The sequence below is a fragment of the Phyllostomus discolor genome, chromosome 6 (genome assembly GCF_004126475.2).
Source record: "Phyllostomus discolor isolate MPI-MPIP mPhyDis1 chromosome 6, mPhyDis1.pri.v3, whole genome shotgun sequence".
NCBI classification, from domain to species: Eukaryota; Metazoa; Chordata; class Mammalia; order Chiroptera; family Phyllostomidae; genus Phyllostomus; species Phyllostomus discolor.
In genome coordinates this window covers 76,835,268-76,857,711 of record NC_040908.2, presented here as the reverse complement: position 1 = coordinate 76,857,711, position 22,444 = coordinate 76,835,268, and the positions used below count along the sequence as shown (strand labels likewise).

General features: G+C 41.2%; 1 protein-coding gene across 5 annotated transcripts in view; it reads left to right on the top strand.

Moving 5' to 3' along the window:
* Positions 1 to 22,444, top strand: part of POU2F3 (POU class 2 homeobox 3) — a 108,199-nt gene that overhangs the window by 59,739 nt on the left and 26,016 nt on the right. Inside the window, exon 1 of one of the 5 annotated variants that reach the window (XM_036028387.1) lies at positions 2,718 to 6,715. The exons of the other annotated variants lie outside the window; for them this stretch is intronic. Within the exon in view, the coding sequence (XP_035884280.1) occupies positions 6,620 to 6,715 (96 nt within the window). The 5' untranslated portion in view covers positions 2,718 to 6,619. Of the gene's footprint in view, positions 1 to 2,717; positions 6,716 to 22,444 lie in introns of those variants that run through there. 5 annotated transcript variants of the gene reach the window in all.

The window sequence follows — 22,444 nt, the reverse complement described above, 5'->3', positions numbered from 1 at the left end:
TGAAGGAGAGTCCTAAACAGGTTGGGATGGGGCCTGTGCCTGTGATTTCTTTTCTGCGGGCTAAGGATCCAAGTTCCAGACCCCTGAACAAGCTGTACAGGGAGGAGCCCATCCCATGCCAAATATGGCCCCACTAACCCAACCCAGAGGTGCCCACTTCACAGGCCCAATGGGTTTGGCTGCCTGTATAATCTTTCTGAAGCTTGAGAAACCCTTGCACTTAGAACAAGGCTGGGGGCAGCCAACAGAGAGATCACTGACCCTTTAAACATATTTTATATTAATTAAATTTGGTGGCAGAGGGGTTTGGTCTCCACCAACTGGGAGAAAGTTTTCTGGCTTTTGCCAGGATCTGGCCTCTCTTGAATTTGCTTTACTTGAATGAGCCTTCTGGAGTGGGTCATTCCTTCCCTTCCCTGAGAAGGGTTTTTTGATGTCTTGTTACTGACAAGAACAGACATAGCTTTTCTTTAAAGAGAGGGAGATTTGGGGGAAAGAAAGGCTCAGCCAGGCCATACTTATTTACACACTGATACTGGAGCTCTTCTCTGTTCGCACATATCCACACCCTCCCTAAGGTTCCTTCTTGCTCCTTCTCACTTCATACCTTAGGTGCCATCAGATACTGACATCCACATGATCTCATCCTTACTAACTCACCTGCAAACGTACAGGTAGGCACCCAGGATTTCTCAGGCCACTGCACTGACAAAAACATCATTTTGTGGATCACCAGGCTCTGTGTGGGATGCTTTCGGTACTTTATCTAATTAATTCTCACCATAAACCAAGTGTTACTACCCTAATTATATAGGTAAGGAAACTGCTTTCCAGAGAGCTCACCCTTTTTTGCTGAAACATTTGAGAGATTAATTTGTTGAAGGTCACACAATTGGCTAGTTGGCAGAGTCAAGAATTGAACCCACATCTCTTTCACTCCAAAGCCCATTTTTCCCATGATGCCTTGATGAATTTTCCTCTATAGTCTCTCAACTCTCCACTCCCTGTACATACACACCATCTTTAGGGAGAGGCCTGGGAGCCAGAGTGTGAGTGTGACCTCATCATGACTAACTGGGAGGAAATGGGAGGTAGAGGGAGTGGGAAGAAGAAGAAAGAGTGGTTATGTAGGAACAACCTTTGTGTGTAATACAGAGAAGGTGTTAGCAGACACAGGCAAGCAAAAGATGAGCCACTGCCCTTGATGAAGCTCCAGTTGTAAGGTCCAAAGCTAGTTGGTACAATTGGAAGTTGTAGCCAGGTGCTGGATATAATGCAGTCCCGAAGTTGCATAAGCAAAGGATGTTGGCTCATCAGGCAGTCTCAACTTGAGCCTGTTAATTTCCTGGTCCCAAGAAAGCAGCCTGAGCCTGTGTGGGGATAATTGGGGGTTGTAGAAGCAGGGCCACTACCAGTTTCTAGGAAAGATTAAAAAAAAGTGGATAGACAGTAAAATAAAGCCAGATCAGAAGTCAGAAGTCTTGAGTGTCAATGCTCTTTCTGCCCCTTTCTAGTTGCCACCTTTATTTTTCTGTGCCTCAGTTTGCTCAAGAATAAAATGAATAAGTTTATATGCGATAATGTCTAAGGCCCCACCAGTCTGTGTATCATGGTCCCATCATTTTTGTCATGTCATATTCTACTGGTTGGTTTGACTTTCACTTTCCTTTCATTTTCTTTAATTAAAGAGAAGTGAGGAAGAGAGTGCCCATTTCTTCACTCTGAGACATAGAAAGTGAGGGAAATATGTATTATGGAAATTTTTCAGGCTTTGTGCTCTCATGTAATCTAGTGAAAAGAATCATTTGAAATTTAGGGACAGAGGCAGAAAGACCCAGCAGGCTGGACCTGAGGCCAACCTTTCATTCTGTGACTATCTAGTTACTCCTAAGCTCTAGAAAGAGGGTGCCATCTATAAGATAAATTGTAATACTGTGCAGTGAATGCTGTGACAGATGTAACATTGTGGAGCTTTGGGATACTGTCTGACAGCATCATTGAAGAGAAGACATCTGAAGTGGATTACAGCAGAAAAGTAGGGGATACGACTGACAGAGAGGGACAGAAAGAATATGTCAGGTGTAGGAGATGGCATGTGTGAAGGCTCACTATTGTAAGAGGGCATGGCTTCAGGGGAACTGAGAAGATCACCACGGGATGAGGTGATGGAAGATGATGCTGGAGCTGTGGGTTGGATAAGATTATGAAGAACTTTGAATGCCCAGCAAAGAATTTTATCTTGTGGGCAGGAGGAGCATTTTCAAGTAGTGGGCATTTTCAAGCATGACTAGTTTCATTTAATGGAAACTCATTAGTAGGGGGTGTGGGTGAAGCGAGGGAAGGATGAATGAAAGAGAGGCCTGATGGAATGCTGTTGTAGTAGGAAAAAGTAGGCAATGCTAAGGAAAGAGATTATAGCAAAGACATTAAGCATGCCAACACAGAGCCAGACTGCCTGGGTTTGAATTCTCTGTTTTGCACTACCTGACTGTGTGATCTTGGGCAAGTTCTTCAACTTTTTTGTCCCTTGTTCTCTTCATCTATAAAATGGAGAGGATAATGATACCTATCTCACAGGGTTATTGCAAGGGTCAAAAGAGTGAGTGAGCATAGCATGTGTGTGTGTACCTCTTAGAGAAGTATCTAGAACACAAACACAGTGAGCAAAGGTAGGTTTACAGTTGTGAGTAGGTGAAACAGAGTTTATTCTTATCTTATTTATTAATTATTGTATTATTTTCCATATATAACTGTACAACTGTAAACCTACTTTTGCACCACCCTGTATACTATATAAGTATTTGCTGTTATTATTACTGTACCAGTAAGCATGGAGAGACCCATATTTGAGAGAGATTTCTGGTATAAGATCAAAAGGATTTTGGCAATAGGTCAGACATGAGCAGCAGAGGAGAGAGAAAGGTCCAGCATGATTCTTAGATTCCTAGCTTGAGATGCTGAGCATTAGTAGTACTGCAACCAGCAATCAACAGACCAGAAGATAGAACAAATTTGTCCAGATGACTGAGGGAGGAGGATTGGCAGATAATAGGCTATAAGCACATAATACGTGGTGAGAAATTTGGATCTAGAGTCCAGGAGACAAGTCAGAATGCAGAGTTGGGAGTCACCATTGAACCGTGTTAGTTGAAGAGATGGGAGGAAGTAAGGTCACCTAGGGAGCATGTGCAGGATGGGATGAGGACCAAGGGCAGATCCAGAGGAGAAGGCAGGCATAAGGGACAGGCTGAGGACTTAGTACCTATAGATGAGACTAAGATGGAATTGTGAGAGGGATGGGGGTAAAACCACACTCACAAAGGGGAGATTTTCATGAAGGTGAGGCTAGCCAACAGTGTCAGAGCATGCAAAAATTCTGTAGACACCAAAACCTGAAAATGAGCTATGGTTAAGCAATGAAGGAAATAGTGATTGCCTTATCCCAGTGCCTGTGGTGCCAGCAAATGCCAGATTGCTGTAGTTGAGGGGTAAATAGAGGTTAAGGAAATGATGGAGACAATAACTTCCCTTTCAAGGAATGGGGTGACAAAGGGGTGGAGGTGTTCACCTGAAATGAGACAGTGTGAAGAAAAGCCTTTTGGAGATAAGGGAAACTGATAGTGTGGACCTGGGAAGAGAGATAGAAGATGCAGAAAAGAGAGAAATGGACAGAGGGCAGGCTCACTGAAAGGTTTAGCTTAGAAGAGGAGAAGGGTTCCTCTGCAGGGAAGGTAGGGCTGAGTGCCCTTTTGGTGAATTCAGGAGCCTAAGGGCCAGCTCTCCTTGTCAGAGAGTTTTTCTGCTTTCATTTCCTGGGCCAAAAGCTAACTTCAGAAGGACACTGAGGGTTAGAATTGATTTAAAGGGTCTTGGAGAGTCCACAATGACAGGTGAACACCTGGGGAGTCTCACACTGTTTTGAACTCCTCATCATCCAGGGCCATGATCAGAGCAATGTTTCCAGCTATGTTTTGGATGCCATCTTGCTAGAAGACTGCCCCAAAGTATCTGAGGCCAGAAGAGAGTCTGAAGCAAGTTGGCAGGTGCCCTTATTCAAGAAGTTCCTGCCCCAAAGTTGAGAATCAGTGTCTATGGTTTTTCTCTCAGTCCTGAGCTTGGTAGCATTCTCAGTTCACCTGCACCAGTATATCAATATCTCACATCCTGTGCCTCTCTCTGGACCTCATGCCAGCTAGTCCAGAGCAGTAGCACCAGTATGCTTCTACATAGCATTTAGCTGTAGATCAGATGAGATTTTTCTTCATTTAAAAAAAGAAAGTGAACTATTATGGTTCTCTGGCTGCTCCTGGTGTTTATTGCTTGATGGTGTTTAATTGGCTTAATGGGGCATGTCTAAAATCAACAAAATTGAGCCTAAGGAAAGTTCCCTAAGGATTCAAAATGATGGTGAGGCTTTTCCAGGGAGACACTGGGGAGATGGGTCAGACCCTCAAGCTGGCTAGTGAGGGTCTGTAGTGATAGCATAGTAAGCTCCCTCCTCCAGCCCCTCTCCCTCTAAAAGCCTCAGAGAGCCACACCAGAGCAACTGAGTAGGAGAGGGCAAGGGAAGATAATAACTAATTGCATTTGCCATTATTTCCACAAATATGTGGAAATATATTTGCTTAGCTGCTTAGTGAAGAGTCAGAGGGGAGTAGAACACAGTCCCTGCTCACAGGAACACCCATCCAGTGGGAAGAAAATACAGTAAAGGCTGTGAAGGACAGGGAGGACCTCTGTGCTGCGATAATGTCCATGGGGCTCATTCAGTGGGTCTAAGAAAGCCAGGCAGGTGAATAGATCTGGATGGTGGGTTTAAAAACTCAGAGGGAAGCCCTGAGACATCCCTGTAGAAGACATTGGAGGATGAGAATTAAGGACATGAGACTCCGGGTCCTCTGAGGCTTGTTTACCTTTGCTGCAGGATCCAGTTCCTGGACCCATACTTACAGGTAGAGGCAGAATTATTGAGGGGACAGGCAGGCTAAGAGAGAGAGAAGGATGAGGAACTAGCAAACCACACTTTGCTTAACCCTAAGCAATAGAGTTGGGTTTTAGAATGTGAATACATATTATTCATCCTTTTTTCCTCCTCCCCAGTACCATACACAGTTGAAAAACAGGTACAGGAGCCTCACAGATAGAGCTGCAGTGAGAATATGGTTTTGATGTAAATCCATAATGGGCTTTCAAAGACCTCACTCTAGAATTACATTAATCCACCAGACACAGATACAGCTGGTGGAAAGCAGACATTAAAGTACCCATCTAGCCAACAGGCAGACCCCAGAAGGAGCCAAGCTATATACACCCTCTTCTTTCTAAATCCATGGGACAAGGGAGAGCAATGCGGGAAAAAGTGGGATAACTATAATTGAACAACAATTTTAAAAAACATGGTTTTTAGCCTTATCAGATCCAATGTCCCTTGTAACAAGGATTCTGGAAAACACCTTTAATATCCTAGAATAAAATTTAGAGAAAACAAATAAAAATCAGTGAGATACTCTAATTTGCATAAAAAGAGAATGAAAAATAATTTTAAATGAAATAATATGTATTTCAGCAAGTAAGTCCTTAGGCACCCTCAGAGGTTTAACAAGATAGTAGGATGCTTACACCTATATAAATGAGACAGACACAAATACAGACTGACTAATATGTTATTTGGCAGTTAAAAATCCATAATTTTCCAAAATGTTAAACAACTCTTGGTAAACCTCTAACAAAATAAAATGTAATATTTTTTCAGTTTACACAGAAAATGCCATTCTTAAAAAAAGTCAGTGTATGTTAAAAGTATACAAAAGATGCTTTGTGCTTGCATAAAAATGGAATTGGGTTCTAGGCTCATATGATTACAGGTAGGCTATTTAGTAGCACAAATGTCTGGTGATACACTGGAAAGTCATATGAAAGTTGTGTGGGACATGAGCAAGTGTTTTTTATTTTATATGGTCTTCTACATTGCAGGATGTCCAGAATGCCTGTCCTCTGCTGAGTAAATGCAAATAGAGCCTCCTAATTATTAAGACAGCCAGAATAACCACCCCACAAATTTCAGAAATTATTTCCTGGCTTGCTGTCACCCCCAGTAAGCACAGATGAGGTGACCTAGACCCAGGGAGATAGGTCACTTCTACCAGGAGGCAGAGAACAAGATGTTCCACATAGAAATACAAAGCAATGGAAAATGGAGCTCCCCCAGCACTGGGAAGGGGCCCCCAGAAATAACACACATAGCCTCTGCCCTCAGAGAATTTAATTGCTATCCAAAGAGGGATACAGGTCTGAAAAGTTCCTCAAAATGCTGGAACAAGGAGTATGTAAACCAGTGCTGGCTCCACAGGAAATAAGCTTGGTGAGTAGCTGGATAGACATAACAGAATTTTCAGGCAGGAGATGATTGGTGAGATTAAATACCCTCCCCTTCTCAAAAGTAATTTCCCCACTGTAGTTAAATAATATAATAATAATTGTACTTATTAATTCTGCCTGTGTTGTGTCTACTTCCTAGGCATGTTGTAAGGATTAATTATAGTTAAGATATATAATTTAGAATAGTCTCTGATATACAGTAATCAATCAATAAATATTAGCTCCTATTATTATCTGATGAATGAGAACCCTTAATTTTGTCTTCCTTTCCTCTCCCTGTGTGGCTGCTGAGCTGTGCTTGCACCAGTTTAAATGGGCTGCAGATGCTACTAGAAAGGTAATTTTTTTGGAGATCCATGGTGTGTCAATCTAAGCCTCCCCACCCCCACAAGCTTGGGTGGGAAGCAGTTGATAAGTATCTTTGCTTTTGGAGAGCTGGGAATTTGTCTTTCTTTGCCAGCCGTTCTTGGTTCTTTGACCTGAGGCTCAGATGTCAACTGTTACTTGTTTGTGGACAGGGCAACAGCTCCAGTACAAGGTGGACTGAGCCTTATTGAGAGCAGGAGAGTAAGGAGCAGATAGGAACAGAAAGAGCTGTAGGTTCTCCAGAGACCTGTCCCTAGTAAACCCTGATTTACCAGACAACCCCCAGATAGCACCACAAAACCCCTCTGGGGCACTAGATCTGAAACTTAGTTCATTCAGACTTCAGCATTTGCACAAGGCCCTGGATACATCTAGACAAGGAATACAGATGAAATGTTTCTCTCTGCTCAGGTGTGGGGTGGAGAGCAGTGAGAATGCAAGTGGGAGAGGAAAGTGTCTGAATCCTGCCCTTGATTCTTCAAAAATCCAAAGGATTTTCAAAAATCCAAGGATTTTTCCTCGGAGATTTCCCAAGTTGCCTTTGGTGAGACTAAAAACAAGACCAACTCTTCCCCCTCTCATGCAGGATCTGGAGCAGGGATCTTAATGGGGAAGCTGGATTTGGCCCCAGACAATCCAGAAGAATTAATACCTTTACTTTAACAGGCTCTGGGTGGGCTGAGTCCTTAATGAGCAGTATATCATTTGCACTTTACCATAACCCTGAACAGTAGTTTGTTTGTTTATATTTTTGGTTATTTAACAATATAAATTTATTGTCTTACAGTTCTGGAGGTCAGAAGTCAGACATGGGTCTTCTGGGGTAAAATCAGTGTCAGCAGGGCTGCCTTCTTCTTCTGGGGCTCAGGAGAGTCCATTTCCTTGCCTGCCTTAATGACCCTTCTGTTGTCACCTCTTTCTAATGACATCCAGAAAAGAAAGACTTCATTTTTAATGACTCATGCGATTAGATTGAGCTCACCTGAATAATTCAGAATAATCTCCCCATCTCAATGTTCTTAACTTTGATCACATCTGCAAAGTCTCTTTTGACAACTTTGTAGGCCATTATTCAAGCAGGGGCTTTTATAATCATCATTTTATAGAAGAGAAAACTGAGGCTGGGAAAAGTCAAGGGACTTGCTTAGAGCCAGGATTCAAACAAGGATGATGGGATGTACCAGACACTTTACATAAAGTTATGTCTTATTTGATATTACTTAGTCCTTATGACAGCCTGGTGAGGTAAGCATTATTATTCCCATTATGTAGCTGGGGAAACTATATAGCCCAGAGAGGTTAAGTAACTTACCCAAGGTGGAGCCCAGATATACAACAGGCCTGTCTTACTGCACTGTACCAAGTTGCTTTTCAGGGACAGCACACTCTTGCAAATGAGACATGACCTAAGTTATTCAAAGCCCCCCATTTGACATTTGTACAGGTACTATTCCACGTTTCCAGAGCCCTCTCACTCATACTGACTCCTGCGGACCTTTCACAGCTGGGGCTTGCCTGCTGGGTTGGTAGAGATAGTATCTGCAGACTCAGGGAAGATTGCCAGGTAAAGAAAGGGTGGGGTGAAGAAGAGTTCCCACCCAGAGGGTTCCCCTGGCCACATGCAAAGCACCTCCCTAGGCCTGTGCGTGAGAAGGGTGCAAGGAGGAGTGTTTTCCTGTGTGCATGCCTACAGGGCAGGGGGTGGAACCTGGCTTTCTCTTTGCCCCCTACCCCCCCGCCCCAGCAACCCTTAGTCTGAGGGCTGTCAAGGCAACTCTAATAACCAGGAGATTCTGTTTCTCCCAGAATCACAGCTGCTTCTGAAAATACACTTTTTCCACCTCAGGAAAGTCAAGCCCAAGAGTGGCTTTGGAGGTCCTCTTAGGGCTCAGGAACTGTTTCTATGTGCTCCCTTTGTGAACCAGATCACTTCTCATTTCATGTCCCTTTCTGAGGGACTTCATTAAGCAAACAGAGTTTTCCTCTCACAATAACTGTGTAAAATGTATGTTATTATTCTCATTTGAAACATAAAGGAACTCAGGCTCAACATGGTAAAGTGACTTGAATTAAGTAGCAGAGCTGAGACTTACTCAATTTATCTTTATTCAATGCCTACTTGATAATAGGCACTATATTCATTGCTGGTCTGTTGCTTCCAAATTCAACTTATTCTACTAATTCCAGCTGCCCTTACCACCACAACTTATAGTCCCCTGGACCTCTTCTCCTTGTGTCTAGATCAAGTGTCAAGTTGCCCCTCTGTCTCTCCTGTGTGGCCACTAAAAGCCCCATGGCCCCCGTACCTCAAGTATCCTTGGTTCACATCCTGTTTTGCTTTTCTTTTTTAGCATCCCTTCCTCAGGGCTGGCATCTTCTAATATTTCTCCACAGACTTCATTGGTGTGGACTGCTACAGGGTGTCCTTCATTTTAGGCTTGCAGATGACACTGTAGTGGTCAGAAGTCCAGCTTTGGCATTTCGCAGACCTGGATTTGAATTTGGCTCTACCAACAGGAGCTGTGTAACCTTGTCTCTCATCCTGTCCAAGCCTCCATTTCTGCCTCTGTATATTGGGGAGAAATAATAGAATCAACCTTGTAGTGTTCTTAGGGAATTAAATGAGGTCTTGAATGTAAAGTATTTGGGACATAGTGAATGCTCAATCAATATGAATTATTATTGCTATCGCACAAATATTGATTCTGGCTACTCTATTTCATATCAGCCTGGCTCCAGTTTTAGAAATATTGTACTTAAGTCAAAGTTTTGTAAGCTAAATTTTATTTTTCTTTACCATGAGAGCCTACTTTTTAAAGGAATATTAGACTGAATGTCTTCAAAGGGGAAAAAATGCCTTTTATGGCCATTTAGAGCCAAAGATCTTCAATACATTTAACTTAAAGTGAGTTATATATATTAATTTGTTTTTCCCCTCTGATGCCATCTTCTCAAAGAGAGTAGGTTATTCCTAACAAAGATGTTTAAAAATTTTAGCCCAGGCCTATAGATGGGCTCATCTGAGGGCTTGGAAGTGGGTTTTGTGGGCCACTTGTATAACTGTAAACTGAAGCCTGGAAAGATTAACATCCAGTCAGTACGGGTGAGTGTTGATTCCTGCAGGGGCCAGTGGTGGAGTACTTCTGTGCCCAGATCAAGGTTGAGGTAAGAGGGACAATCAAGTTGTTAGGGCAAGAGACATTAGGCCAGAAAGGGTTGACAACACTCTGCCTGGAGGGGGAGGCAGTCAGCTGCTCAAAGGCAAGGAGTCTAGTTCTGTCTTCTCTGGTCTGAATCAGGACCAGCTTCCTTTCTAAGGATTTGATGCTTCCTCTTATACTAAGCCTAACAGCACAGAAGGCAGCTTCCTGGCTAGTGGGGCACTCACCAGAGTCTGTCCTTGCCCAGGGGCCTGGGAGGGACTGGCATTTTTCTTGCATAAAGCAAGGTGACATGACCTGGGATATGGGACTTTGCTTAGAAATTAGGAACTTGGCAAAGTTCCAGCATTCTTAAGGTGGGCTGCCCCATCCTGCTCAGGCAGACCTTTAAGGGAACAGGATTTGGGGGGGTCCAACTTCACAAAAAGCCTCCAGGTCCCATCTTTCCCAGGTCCTAACAACTTTCAAGTACCATCTGGGTGCTTATAAGAAGCAATGAAAATTCTCTTTGAAATGAGGGAGGCATCTGAAGGTAGGAAGGAACAGAAGAATAGATACCTGTGTCTTAATTCTGTTTTGAATGAGCCCTGGTGCCAGCCTCCATTCCCACCCTTACTCCTACTCCCCATCTTCCTGTCTATGCAAATTCTGCTCCAATGTCATATTTTCCAGGTAGCTATCTAGGACCATCCCTCCACCTTCTTCACCTTGACTGGTTTCTGCTGTGTGTGTGTCTGCCTCCCCCAGCAGACTGTGAAATACTAGAGGAAAGAATCTGTATTTTAGCATTATAGTACAGCAGTGCCTGGCACAGAGTACACATTCAATCAGTGTTTCCTAAACAAATGGATTAATGGGTAATTGAAATAAACCTATCCGCCTACCCACCCTCCCTTCATTCTGGGTGCCCATCTCTCTGCTTTGTAGGGTCTTCTGTTCTTCATGCTGTTCTACTCCCTGTTGTCTTTCTCTCAGCCAGTGATCCACACTCACCTCCTTTCCCAGGAAGATGAGCTTGTTGAGTTTATGCAAACAGAGTGTGCAGTGGGCTCCATCCAGTTAGCTCAGGTAAATATTTTCCAACCCCGCCACTTCTGGCTAACACTCAGGAGCTGTTAGCTGAGGCAGCTCAGTTGTTTGCTCAATGGTTGCTGGGAGCTAGGACCTATTCTGTATGGATCCAGGGTCTGCACAGTACTCTGACCAAGCCACTTTTCTAAACTCTTTGAGGTTGGCAGTTCAGCAGCAAACTTCTTGTTGAAGCCAGAAACAGGCCCCTTAGGGAGCAATGTGGCATTCCTGGGGCTGACACATTTGACCATTTAAATAGAAACAATGTGGTTCGGGGTATACAATGACACTTGATATCACTATGACTTTATTGTTTATAAACAATGGAGACAGTCCTGGCTAGTGTGGCTCAGTGAATTGAGCACCGGCCTACAAACCTAAAGGTCACGGGTTTGATTCCTGGTCAGGGCACATGCCTAGGTTGAGGGCCCAGTTGGGATTGAGTCCCCAGTTGGGGGTGAGTGAGAAGCAACTGACTGATACATCTCTCACATATGGATATTTCTTTCCTTCTCTTTCTCTCTTTCTTCCCCTCTTTCTTAAAGTAAATTTTAAAAAATGGAGACAAATTGGGATTGAGCCTCTAAGCCTGGTGGGAGTCAGAGACATAGACTCATAGAGCTAAAGAATCCCTCTGATTATCTGACCTCCATCCATAGAAGTGCTCCACAGATCTTTAATGTCTGACACAAGGCTTTCTTCTTCCTTCCTTCTATGCTGGGTAGGACATTTATTCATAATATAATACCTTACAACTGAGTTTTCTCTGGCTGCAGTGATATTTTAAAAGAAGAAAATGTAGCAAATTTTATATATTTTTATATTCATTACAGGCCTTTAATATTTGAGAAAAACTATCGCACTAAAATCTTTCCCTTTCTATGTAAATATCCAGAGTTTCCTAAACAATTTTACACATCAAGTTTCTGATTGCCTTACTTAAAGCAAGTACATACATAATACATGAATATTTTCTTGTTGTAAAAATATTTAATAATAGAGATTTAGAAAAGAAGACTTTAGATCCTTGTTCAGTCTCAGCACTGTCCCCAGAGGTAACTCCTGTTATCAGTATAGTATCAGTGTAGGGTGTGTATGTGCATGTGTATGGATACATATATGTCTAGAAGACTTCTTTCTCTGCATTCACATGAATATGGGTACAAATGAAAATGTGTAAATATTTGTAGGGTTTTAAAAATGCATATATGTGCAGTATGCATATATGCATATATACAAAGAGCTCCAGAATTTCTTTATAAAAGATTGTATATTTTTTCTTGCATGTTTAAACTTTGGTTGCCTTCAAAACACTGTTTGATGCAATACACCTATCAAGATGTTTTTTTCCACTGCTCAAAACAGTTTTTGAACTCATCAATTTTTAAAGCCTTTTAGTTCTTTTGCCGTTTTTTGTTTCATCTCTTCCACATCAGCAAAATATTTCCCTTTAAGGACTTTTTTCATCTGGGGAAACAAACTAACAGAAAAGTCACTCAGGGCAAGATTGGGTGAATAGGGAGGTTGGGGGATGGGGTCATACCACTTTTGGTCAAAAGCTGCTGAACATTCAGTGTGGTGTGGTGGGCAGGTGAGCTCATAGATCACCCATCGTGAAATGGGCAAATGGTTCGAGTCTTCAAAAAATTCACTGAAGCTAAATGCAGCTTCTCACAACAACACCAGCTAGTACACTGAGACAGATGGGTTCCTAGAAGCCACCTAGCTGGGGAAACCTATCCTACAAGGGTCCTGCCCACCAGAAGATAATTCCAGTTTTGTGGGGGTTCCTTCACATTGTGTTGTGTGCAATTTCCTTTTTATTTTTTAAAAAGATTTCATTTATTTATTTTTAGAGAGAGGGGAAGGGAGAAAGAGAAGGAGAGACACATCAATGTATGGTTGCCTCTCACATGGCCCCACTGGGGACCTGGCCAGCAACCCAGGCATGTGCCCTGACTGGGAATCTAACAAGTGACTCTGGTTCACAGCCTATTCTCAATCCACTGAACTATGCCAGCTAGGGCACAACTTCCTTTTTAAATTTACAAATAAAATTTATAGATTGTTTGATGGCAGTATTTATAGAGTTCTATTATTTTTATTAATGACCACATAATCTACTATTTTAATGTAATTTTGTTTTTCCATTGTCCTATTAATGGACATTATACTGCCTCAAATATGTTTTACCAATACTATGATAAACTCTTTGAAATTGTTTGTGCCATAATGTTTTCTTATATGCATATCTTTCAGTAAGCCATTCACCGTCTTTAGAATCCACAAGTGTACAACATTCAATGTTCAGATGACATCAGGGGAACCATTTGTTCATTCATTTATGTACATATTTAGTAAATTTTTTATTGAGCAAGCACTATACCTTTTTGTGTCCTCATTCCAGTCGTGCCAGGAACACAGTAGTAAGATAGTAGTAGTCCTGTCCTCATATAACTTAGATGGTAAAGTAGGGGAATCTCCCTTATTATTCTACTTTCGTTAGTCTGTCCTACAGATATTTTTTTAGTGATAATTATAACACACTGTCAACTTACATGCTCTTAGAGTCAGTTAACACCTCTCAAGTCTTTTAAATAGAAACTATTGCCTTCACTTACACAGTTAATTTTCATATTCTAAGTAATTCTACATTTGCTCTTATTTTCTATTTTATTATTTTCTTCCCTTCCTTCTGTATTTTCAAGCTTTAAAAAACATTTTGAAGCCCTGGATGGCATAGCTCAGTGGATTGAGAGCAGGCTGCAAACCAAAGCATCGCAGGTTCGATTCCCAGTCAGGGCACATGCCTGGGTTGCAGGCCACAGCCCCCAGCAACCACACATTGATGTTTCTCTCTCTCTCTTTCTCCCTCCCTTCCCCCTCTAAAAATAAATAAATAAATAAAATCTTAAAAAATAAAAATAAAAATGAAAATGTTTAAAAAAACATTTTGATGTCTTTGTACATGGTACTAGCTATCTCTGCTCCTCATACAGAGGTTTTATAACTAAGCCTGCTACATCTTCACCCAACCATTGGAAATGTCCCTCCTGGATGACAGTGACCAATTGTTAATCAAACCTATCTCAGCCCATATGACCTCATCTTGACCTCTGGGAACAATACATATATACATTATACAATAATCAGAGCATTCACTTGATCTTCATTTGTAGGAACCCTATATGAAAGGAAATGAGTCTAGCTGGTCATGACTTTTTAAATCGGCGTGAAAAGAAAGTTAATTCTGAATCCAGTCAGACACAAGTTCAAATTCAAGCTCTGTAACTTCCTAGCTATATGGCCTTTCGGAAAACACTTGACTTCTCTGAAGCCCAGTTTCCTATATTCTAAGATTATTAGAAGTATTTATTCATATTCTCTATACATTTAATAAGCACTTTCTAAATGACAGACATTAATGCTCTGCGCCAACATAGTAAGCAACATAGGTCTTCTAGGTAATAAATGTGCAGAATAATTATCTTTATGTATGAGACTTGGGTAAAAATCAGAAGTTGTAAGGAAACATATATAGGCCTGTCCAGAAAGTATCCATCCATTCAGAGGCAAAATAGAGACATTTATTGAAGAAGGCACAAGATAGAAGAAACATTGTACATAGCAAAATGATGCCTCAGTCCCCTTCCAAGTAAGCATGCTAGGATCTCATACAGTTCTCTCCCACGCTCCATCAGCTGCCCTATTGTATTTTCCTAAATCTCATCTACAGTCTGAAATCTCTTCCCTTTCAGAGGTGATCATAGTTTGGGGAAAAGCTAGAACTCACAGTGGACCAAATCTGGGCTGTAGAAGGCCTGAGTCACCTGGTGATTTGATGAGTCACCTGGTGATTTGATGTTTCACCAAAAAACTGTGCACGAGACGTGATGCATGAGTGGGTGAGTTGTGAAGTTGCCAATCACCAGTTGCCCATAGCTGCAGCCTTCTGAATCATCTAAATAGTTTGCAGAAGAATGTTCAAGCTTAACACAGAATTTGATACAGATTTGTTACTCTATGCACTCAGTCATTTTGAATTGGATGGCCACACAATACATATGATCACTCAATGGGGTCTACAACCCCCACTGACTAGTACAGTGAAGACATCAGTGTTCACACATGTTCATTCCAGTCCACTCTCCTTGGCTGCCAGGTTACATCAATGTTGTCAAAACCGTTCTCATTATATTAATAGTGGCTGGACTTTTTCTGGACAGACCTTGTATATTTTTAGAGAATCCCTTGGCTCAAGTTTCCTGGGACTTTTAGTAACAAATTTGCTACACTGCTCCCCAGCCATAGAAAACATAGCTTACACTGTCAATTGTGTGGGTTTAACTAACTATTATGCTTGGAGCCCTGTCCTAAGCTAATAAGGGTAACAAGATAGATATGTATTCAATAGAAATTAAACCAGAGGGCAAGCCCATTCTTACAGAAAGATAATGGAGCTTCTTCAGTGCTTCACTTATCCTAAGAGCCATTAGCCTTGCCTGTTTAGAACCCAGCTGAGAATTAAAAGGAAGCAAAATGAGACCTCAAGCCAAACCCTTTCACGGAGCCTTAAATTTTTATTTTAGAAACAGTTGTAATAAGTTTACTTATCTGTCTTATCCAGCCCCTAGCAAATAAAAGCTGCAAATGTGAGGTGGAGTAGGGGACTACTAGAAGCAAGATTAAAAAAATAAAAACATAAAAAAATCCTGGTTGTGAAAAAGAAGTAAAAAACCTGGTAAAAACAAAGCTGGAAATTAAGAAAAGTGAAAAGCAATTTAGGGCCACAGCCAGCTAAGGCCAAACACTTCAGTATCCCCAAAGGGCATGATTGCTTTTAAAAGGAGTTCACAGTTACCGCTTGAGTCATTAATTTAATTATCTTTCAGGTACTCTTTAAGGGAAAATAGTTCTGTATATAATAGCTTTCAGCAAGATCTCTATTCAAAAGTGAAACCAATACATATATATCCAAAACTAAAACAAAGGCTTTGGAGCTGTAGGGAGAGATTTTAATGACTTTGAAAATCCACTTATTTGGAAAGGCTTACTCAGAAAATACTAGGAATTAGAAAGATGTGTTGAATTTTAAATGACTTGGGTTCAAATCATAACTATCCCAGTAGCTAGCCACATACCTTGGATAAATTTGCTACCTTTTGTGAACCTTGCTTTCCTCCACTGTAAAATAGTAATAACATTATCTGCTTTTTCAATATCATGGGAGTATTCTCGAACCAAAATGATCTGTTTGAAAGTGCTTTGTAAACTGTAGGACATCATGAAAATATATGTGAGGTATGCAGGCCAGATCCCAGGTGTTGCCTGCTGAAAGCAACACCTTAGGATACAGAGAAAGAATGAGTTAGAATTCCAGTTATTACTTTAGAAAAAATATGTACTTTGGCCAAGATGCAGGCATAGGTAGATACAGTGTGCCTCCTCGCACAATTAAAAGAAGGACAACAACAAATTTAAAAACAAAAAAACCAGAACTGACAGAAAATCAAATGGTATGGAAGTCTGACAACCAAGGAGTTAAAGCAGAAACAGCCATCCAGACTAGCAGCTGGGGTGGAGGGGACTCGCAGCAAGGTGGTGCCTGGAGGACCAAAGCCAGCAAGGTAGCAGCTGGTAGAGTGGGCAGTCCCACATTTGCATGGGGATAAACCAGGAGGAACAACCAGGGAGTGAGACAGACCACATAATCCAGGATTCCAGAGTGGGGAAATAAAGCCCCAAAACCTCTGATTGAAAAAACCTGTGGGGGTTGAGGTAGCAGGAGAAACTCCCAGCCCCATGGGAGATTTCACTGGAGAGAGCAACAGGATCCTAGAATGTACACAAACCCACCCACCTGGGAATCAGCACCAGAAGAGCTCAATTTGCTGGTGGGTAGCAGCAGACGTGACTAAAAGCTGTCTGAGAGCTGAACAAGTGGCATTGTTCCATCTCAGACCCTTGCCCCACATATAGTATCACAAGACAGGGACTGGGTTGCCCCATTCTGGCCCCTTACTATGTAACAAGTGCACAGAGACAAAAAAAAAAAAAAAAAAGAAATGGTCCAAATGAAAGAACAGATCAAAGCTTCAGAAAAAATAAAACTAAGCAATGAAGAGATAGCCAACCTATCAGATGCAGAGTTCAAAACACTGGTAATCAGAATGCTCACAGAATTGGTTGAGTATGGTAGCAAAATAGAGGAAAAAGTGAAGGCTATGCAAAGTGAAATAAAGGAAAATGTGCAGGGAACCAACAGTGATGGGAAGGAAACCAGCACTCAAATCACTGGTTTGGAGCAGAAAAAAAGATATAAACATTCAACCAGAATAGAATGAAGAAACAAGAATTCAAAAGAGTGAGGAGAGGCTCAGAACCTCTGGGACAACTTTAAACGTTCCAACATCCAAATCATAGGGGTGCCAGAAGGAGAAGAGGAAGAGCAAGAAATTGAAAACTTATTTGAACAAATAATGAAGGTGAATTTCCCTAATCTGGTGAAGGAAAAAGACTTTCAGGAAGTCTAGGAAGCTCAGAGTCCAAAAGAAGTTGGATTCAAGAAAGAACACACCAAGGCACATCGTAATTACATAACCCAAGATTTAAGACAAGGAGAGAATCTTAAAAGTAGCAAGAGAAAAGGAGACAGTTACCTACCAAGGAGTTCCCATAAGACTATCAGCTGATTTCTCAAAAGAGACCTTACAGACAAGAAGGGGCTGGGAAGAAGTATTCAAAGTCATGAAAGACAAGGACCTACATCCAAGATGACCCTATCCAGCAAAACTGTCGTTTAGAATGGAAGGGCAGATCAAGTGCTTCCCAGATAAAGTCAAGTTAAAAGAATTCATCATCACCAAGCCCTCATTATATGAAATGTTAAAGGGACTTATCTAAGAAAAAGAAGATCAAAAGTACAAACAGTAAAATGACAACAAACTCATAACTATCAACAACTGAACCTAAAAAACAAAACAAAACAAAAATGAACTAAGTAAACAATTTGAACAGGAACAGCATTACAGAAATGGAGACCACGTGGAGCGTTATCAGCAGGGAAGGGGAGTGGGGAATGGGGGGAAGATGTACAGGGAATAAGTAGCATAAATGGTAGGATGAAGACTGACAGGGGGAGATTAAGAATAGTATAGGCAATGTAGAAGCCAAAGAAGTTATATGTACAACCCATGGACATGAACTAAAGTGGGGGAGAATGTGGGTGGGAGGGAGTATACAAGGTGGAGGGGAATAAAGAGGGGGGGAATGGGACAGCTATAATAGCATAATCAATAAAATATATTAAAAATAAAAATAAAAAATACGCGTGCATATACACACACACAATACATATCTGCATATCTGCATAAATGTGTTTTATTACTTTGATAATGCCCCCCAAACTTCTCAAAACATCCCTTCACTAGGCAGAAGAAAAACACTACCACCTTATAAACTTAAAAGTTCTATATACATATATAAAACTTACAGTGCTTACTATTTTTCTAATTTAAAATGAATAATTAGCTTTTAAAAATTTAACATTGCAGAAAAATGTGATTTAGAAAGTAAATACCTTCTAGGCCCTGAATGCCATCCACTCCATCTGTCATTAACAGTCTGATGGTTTGTGGTCTTTCAGATTCTTTTCTGTATACTTTCAGTTGTGCAGGCATTTCCACAGATAATTCCTAAAATAAAAAGTCCTTTGTTATAAAGGATAAACCATTAGGGCTAGAAACACATTTTCTATCCGAAAAAATCCTCATCTGTCTCCCCAGCTCCATTTTCATTCTTTTGGCCTTAAGTATGTGCTCACCAGTTCTTACCTAGACTATTGCAATAAACAGCTGTTTCATTAGTTGCCCTGTTTACAATTGCACTTTCTTCAAATTCGTATTTCACACAGCTGTTAGCATAGTTGAACTAAACCAAAAAAGCTCACTATGTTATTCCACTTTACTCTAGTTACATTTGGCTCCCAAAGTCTAGTCTAAAGTCCTTTCCATGACACACAAGGCTCTGTTGTCAAACCCTGGCTACAGGCCCAGGCCTTTCCCACCATAGGCTGTAGCACTGCTGAGCTGACTGGTCCTCCTAAACATAAAGTGCTGTTTTACCTTCTGTGACTTTGGACATGCTGTTCCTACTTCCTGGAATGCCCTTTTTTACCTTCTTCTGGGCTGTTCAGTACTTTTATGGTGCTTTCCGTATTTTATTCTTTCTCTAGACATCCTCCAACAAAGCAAATTACAACCTTTCTCTGCTATGACTGTATATACTTCTGATTTTTTTACTTGCCATCTTCCTATTAATCTGTGTGGTTCCTATTCATCTTTGTGTCCCTAGTTCCTCTTGGTATACAACAGGCACATACTAAATGTTGGACTAAACTGAACTGGGAAGGAGACCTTTATAAAAGAGGAAGCCTGTGTTTAAAGTATGTCACATGGAAGGTTATCTACCCCACTGCTGTCAGAGCTGGCCTGATATCAAAGGGCCATAACAGGTGCCTTACCTTGAGATGTCACAGAAATACAAGAGACAAGGACCTCAATCCTACTCGATGACTATTCTTAAAGATGAAAATTACCAGAGAAAATTGTTTACTTGTATTTATAGCCAATGCTCAAACTTTCAGGGACAGGCTTCCAGGTCACAAACAGGCACCCATGAAATGCCAAAAAGAATCCCACTCAGACTTGTTGCAAACTTGACTTTCAGTAAATGTAGTTCCCACATACATGTGGAAGTCCTAGGCTGCACTGGTTATCATGTGTGCAGTACACATGAAAACATGGGACAGAGAGGAGAAATGTGTCTGTCTTAATAAGCACATTTCTGTATGGGAAATTCTGGAGGAGGAAAGCTTGGTGTGACTGCCTCATAGAGTGGTATAGGCAGAAGAGGGGAGGGTCTAAAGGCCAAAGACCTGAGTAGAAAGTCAGGGTCTGTTCCTCCTGGCTGTCTGACAGTGAGCATGTTAGTTAAATTCTCCTTGTCTTAGTTCCTACATCTGTAAAAACAATTTGATAAGATCATTACCCCCATTGAATTATCATGAAGAATACATGAAAATACATTTGAAAGTGCTTCTTAATCACTAAAGTGCCAAAATATATTACTTTCTCCCTTGAGCTAATACTCGTGGAACTAATCTGTGTAGTGCTTCACAACCACAAGTTGGTGGTGGTGTGTGTGTGTGTGTGTGTGTGTGTGTATGTGTGGAAGATGAGTACTGTATCTGGTCTCTCATCGGTTTCCTCTGAAAATTTATTAATAAATTTATTAAAATTTTTATTAATAAAATATACACTGAGACAGGGATTTCATGGCATGTCTGAGCCTTTTTCATTCTCCCTACCTATCTACCTCATAACAAGGGAAGGAAAGAGCAAATATCAAATCCCTATAGTTAATGAATACATGTGGGAATCAAGGACAATGCTGTTTCCTAGGCTAAGCACATTATATTATCATATCAACTAGATGAACGTTTTGTTTGTATCTAAACCTTGCCCTGTATAGTAATTGAAAGCTCTGCGTGGAGACTTTTCTTTTGACTGAGATTAAATCTCATTAGAGCAGTGGGATTAGGATTACTACTGAGTTATTACAGGAGCCCGATGGACAACAATATCAGAGTGATAGAAATAGAAAGTAAAGCCAGACCACAGGTACAATGGAATGTGTGGTACACGGCTGTATTCTGGGTGGGGATTTAGGAGATCTGTCCTAACTAGCCCTGACTTGATATCCAGGTTTGGCTTGGCTGCAAATCCTGCTATGTTGTCTTGAGCACATTGTTTCCCTTCTCTGGTCTTCAGGAGTCATAACTGTGAAACTAACCTTTTTGACCAGGCGATATCTACATTTCCTTCCAATTCTAATGTGGAGGGAAGGAAATCAACACTTGTTGAATATCTGCCATGCACCTGGCACTATCTACTCTATGAGTTTTTTGTTCTATGATTCTATCACACACAGTAAGTGAGAGTTAGGTTTATGTAGAAGAACTATGTACAGATAGACTTGGATTGAAATCTCAGTTCTACTATTTATTGGCAGTGTGACTTTAAGCAGGTTTCCTAACATTTGAAAACCTCAGTCTTTTTATCTGTAAAATCAGTTGAGCAATACAACAAACATACTTATATGCTGGCAAGTCTGCTCCCATTCTCTTTAATATATTATAAATTTCTCAAGTAGTTTCTGTCTAGTCTATTTTCCTCTTAATGTAGAGGAATAACCAAGGCCTACATAAATGAGTAAAATAATTTAACATTAGATCATGCAACTAGTTAGAAGTAGGAATGGGATCTGAAGTCAGGTCTCCTAGTTGATTTTGAGCTTCGTGCTTATCTCCTGGGTCTCTCTCTCTCTCTCTCTTTTTTAATTATCCCCTCCTCTGAAAAGGACATCAAAGTCCTTCAATGATAGGCAGCCCAGGCGTATGCAGGAGAACCCAATGAGATGATAAATTGCACTTACACATCAGACCCTTCCCCAAAAGAACCAATGGACTCAGAAAGTTTTCAGAGTTTGATTCTAAGACTATGCTCAGCATTTCTTTTCCCCACTGTACCTTTTACTTCCTGCCATTTTACTTATCTGGGGGCAGAGCAGCCCTCTGTATGGGCAAATCAGCAGTTACATGTGGGAGCAGTTCTTCCCTAGAGAGTAGGAGCTCCAGGGAGACTATTAGGAGAATCAGAAAATTCTGATTCTAAGGGTATCAGGACAAAACAAGAGAACTCTCATCACTCCAGCTCCCAACTGCAGGCAGACACTGCTGGCATCTCAGGAGGGCTGTGAGGCAATGCGGTGGTTAAAGATGGTCAAGTCCTGGACACCATGACATTTATGAGGCTGCATTCTAAATGAGGGCACAATTCCTTTCCCAGAGTTTTTAAACTTGATTTAATGGACTTATACACCAAAGGGAGAAGAAAACTTTCATGTGCTTAAAATGATGGGATATTTTTTCACACATGTGTTAGCACTAGCAATGCTATATGTCCTAAGTACTGAAGCCAAAGCATTAAATAACATGACTGATAAGCTTGTTGTATTTCCAGAGTAGGTGCAAGCAGGGAAAACAAGGATGCCTTTTTTGGAAAGTTTCTTTTCAGGAGATAGCAACCTCAAGTGGCCCGGGCCTCCTAAGGAGCCCTTTGTTTATTAAAGGGCCCCATGTCTCCTGCCTTGCATCACTTCTTTGTCTAGAAGTTTGATGCTGTCAGGAAGAAGATCCCAGTGTGCATGGGCAAAGGTGTGTGTAGGCTTGTCTGTCATAGGTCTGAATAGAGATCAGGGACTGGATGAGGACATCTCCCCGGGCACTTTCAGAGGCATCTGAAGATGCAGAAACCTTAATCACAGGAAATAGGTAAGAGCCACGCAGAGAGGAGAGTCCCCTAAATGAAAATACAATCAACATCTCTTGGGAGACTTTCAGCCTTATT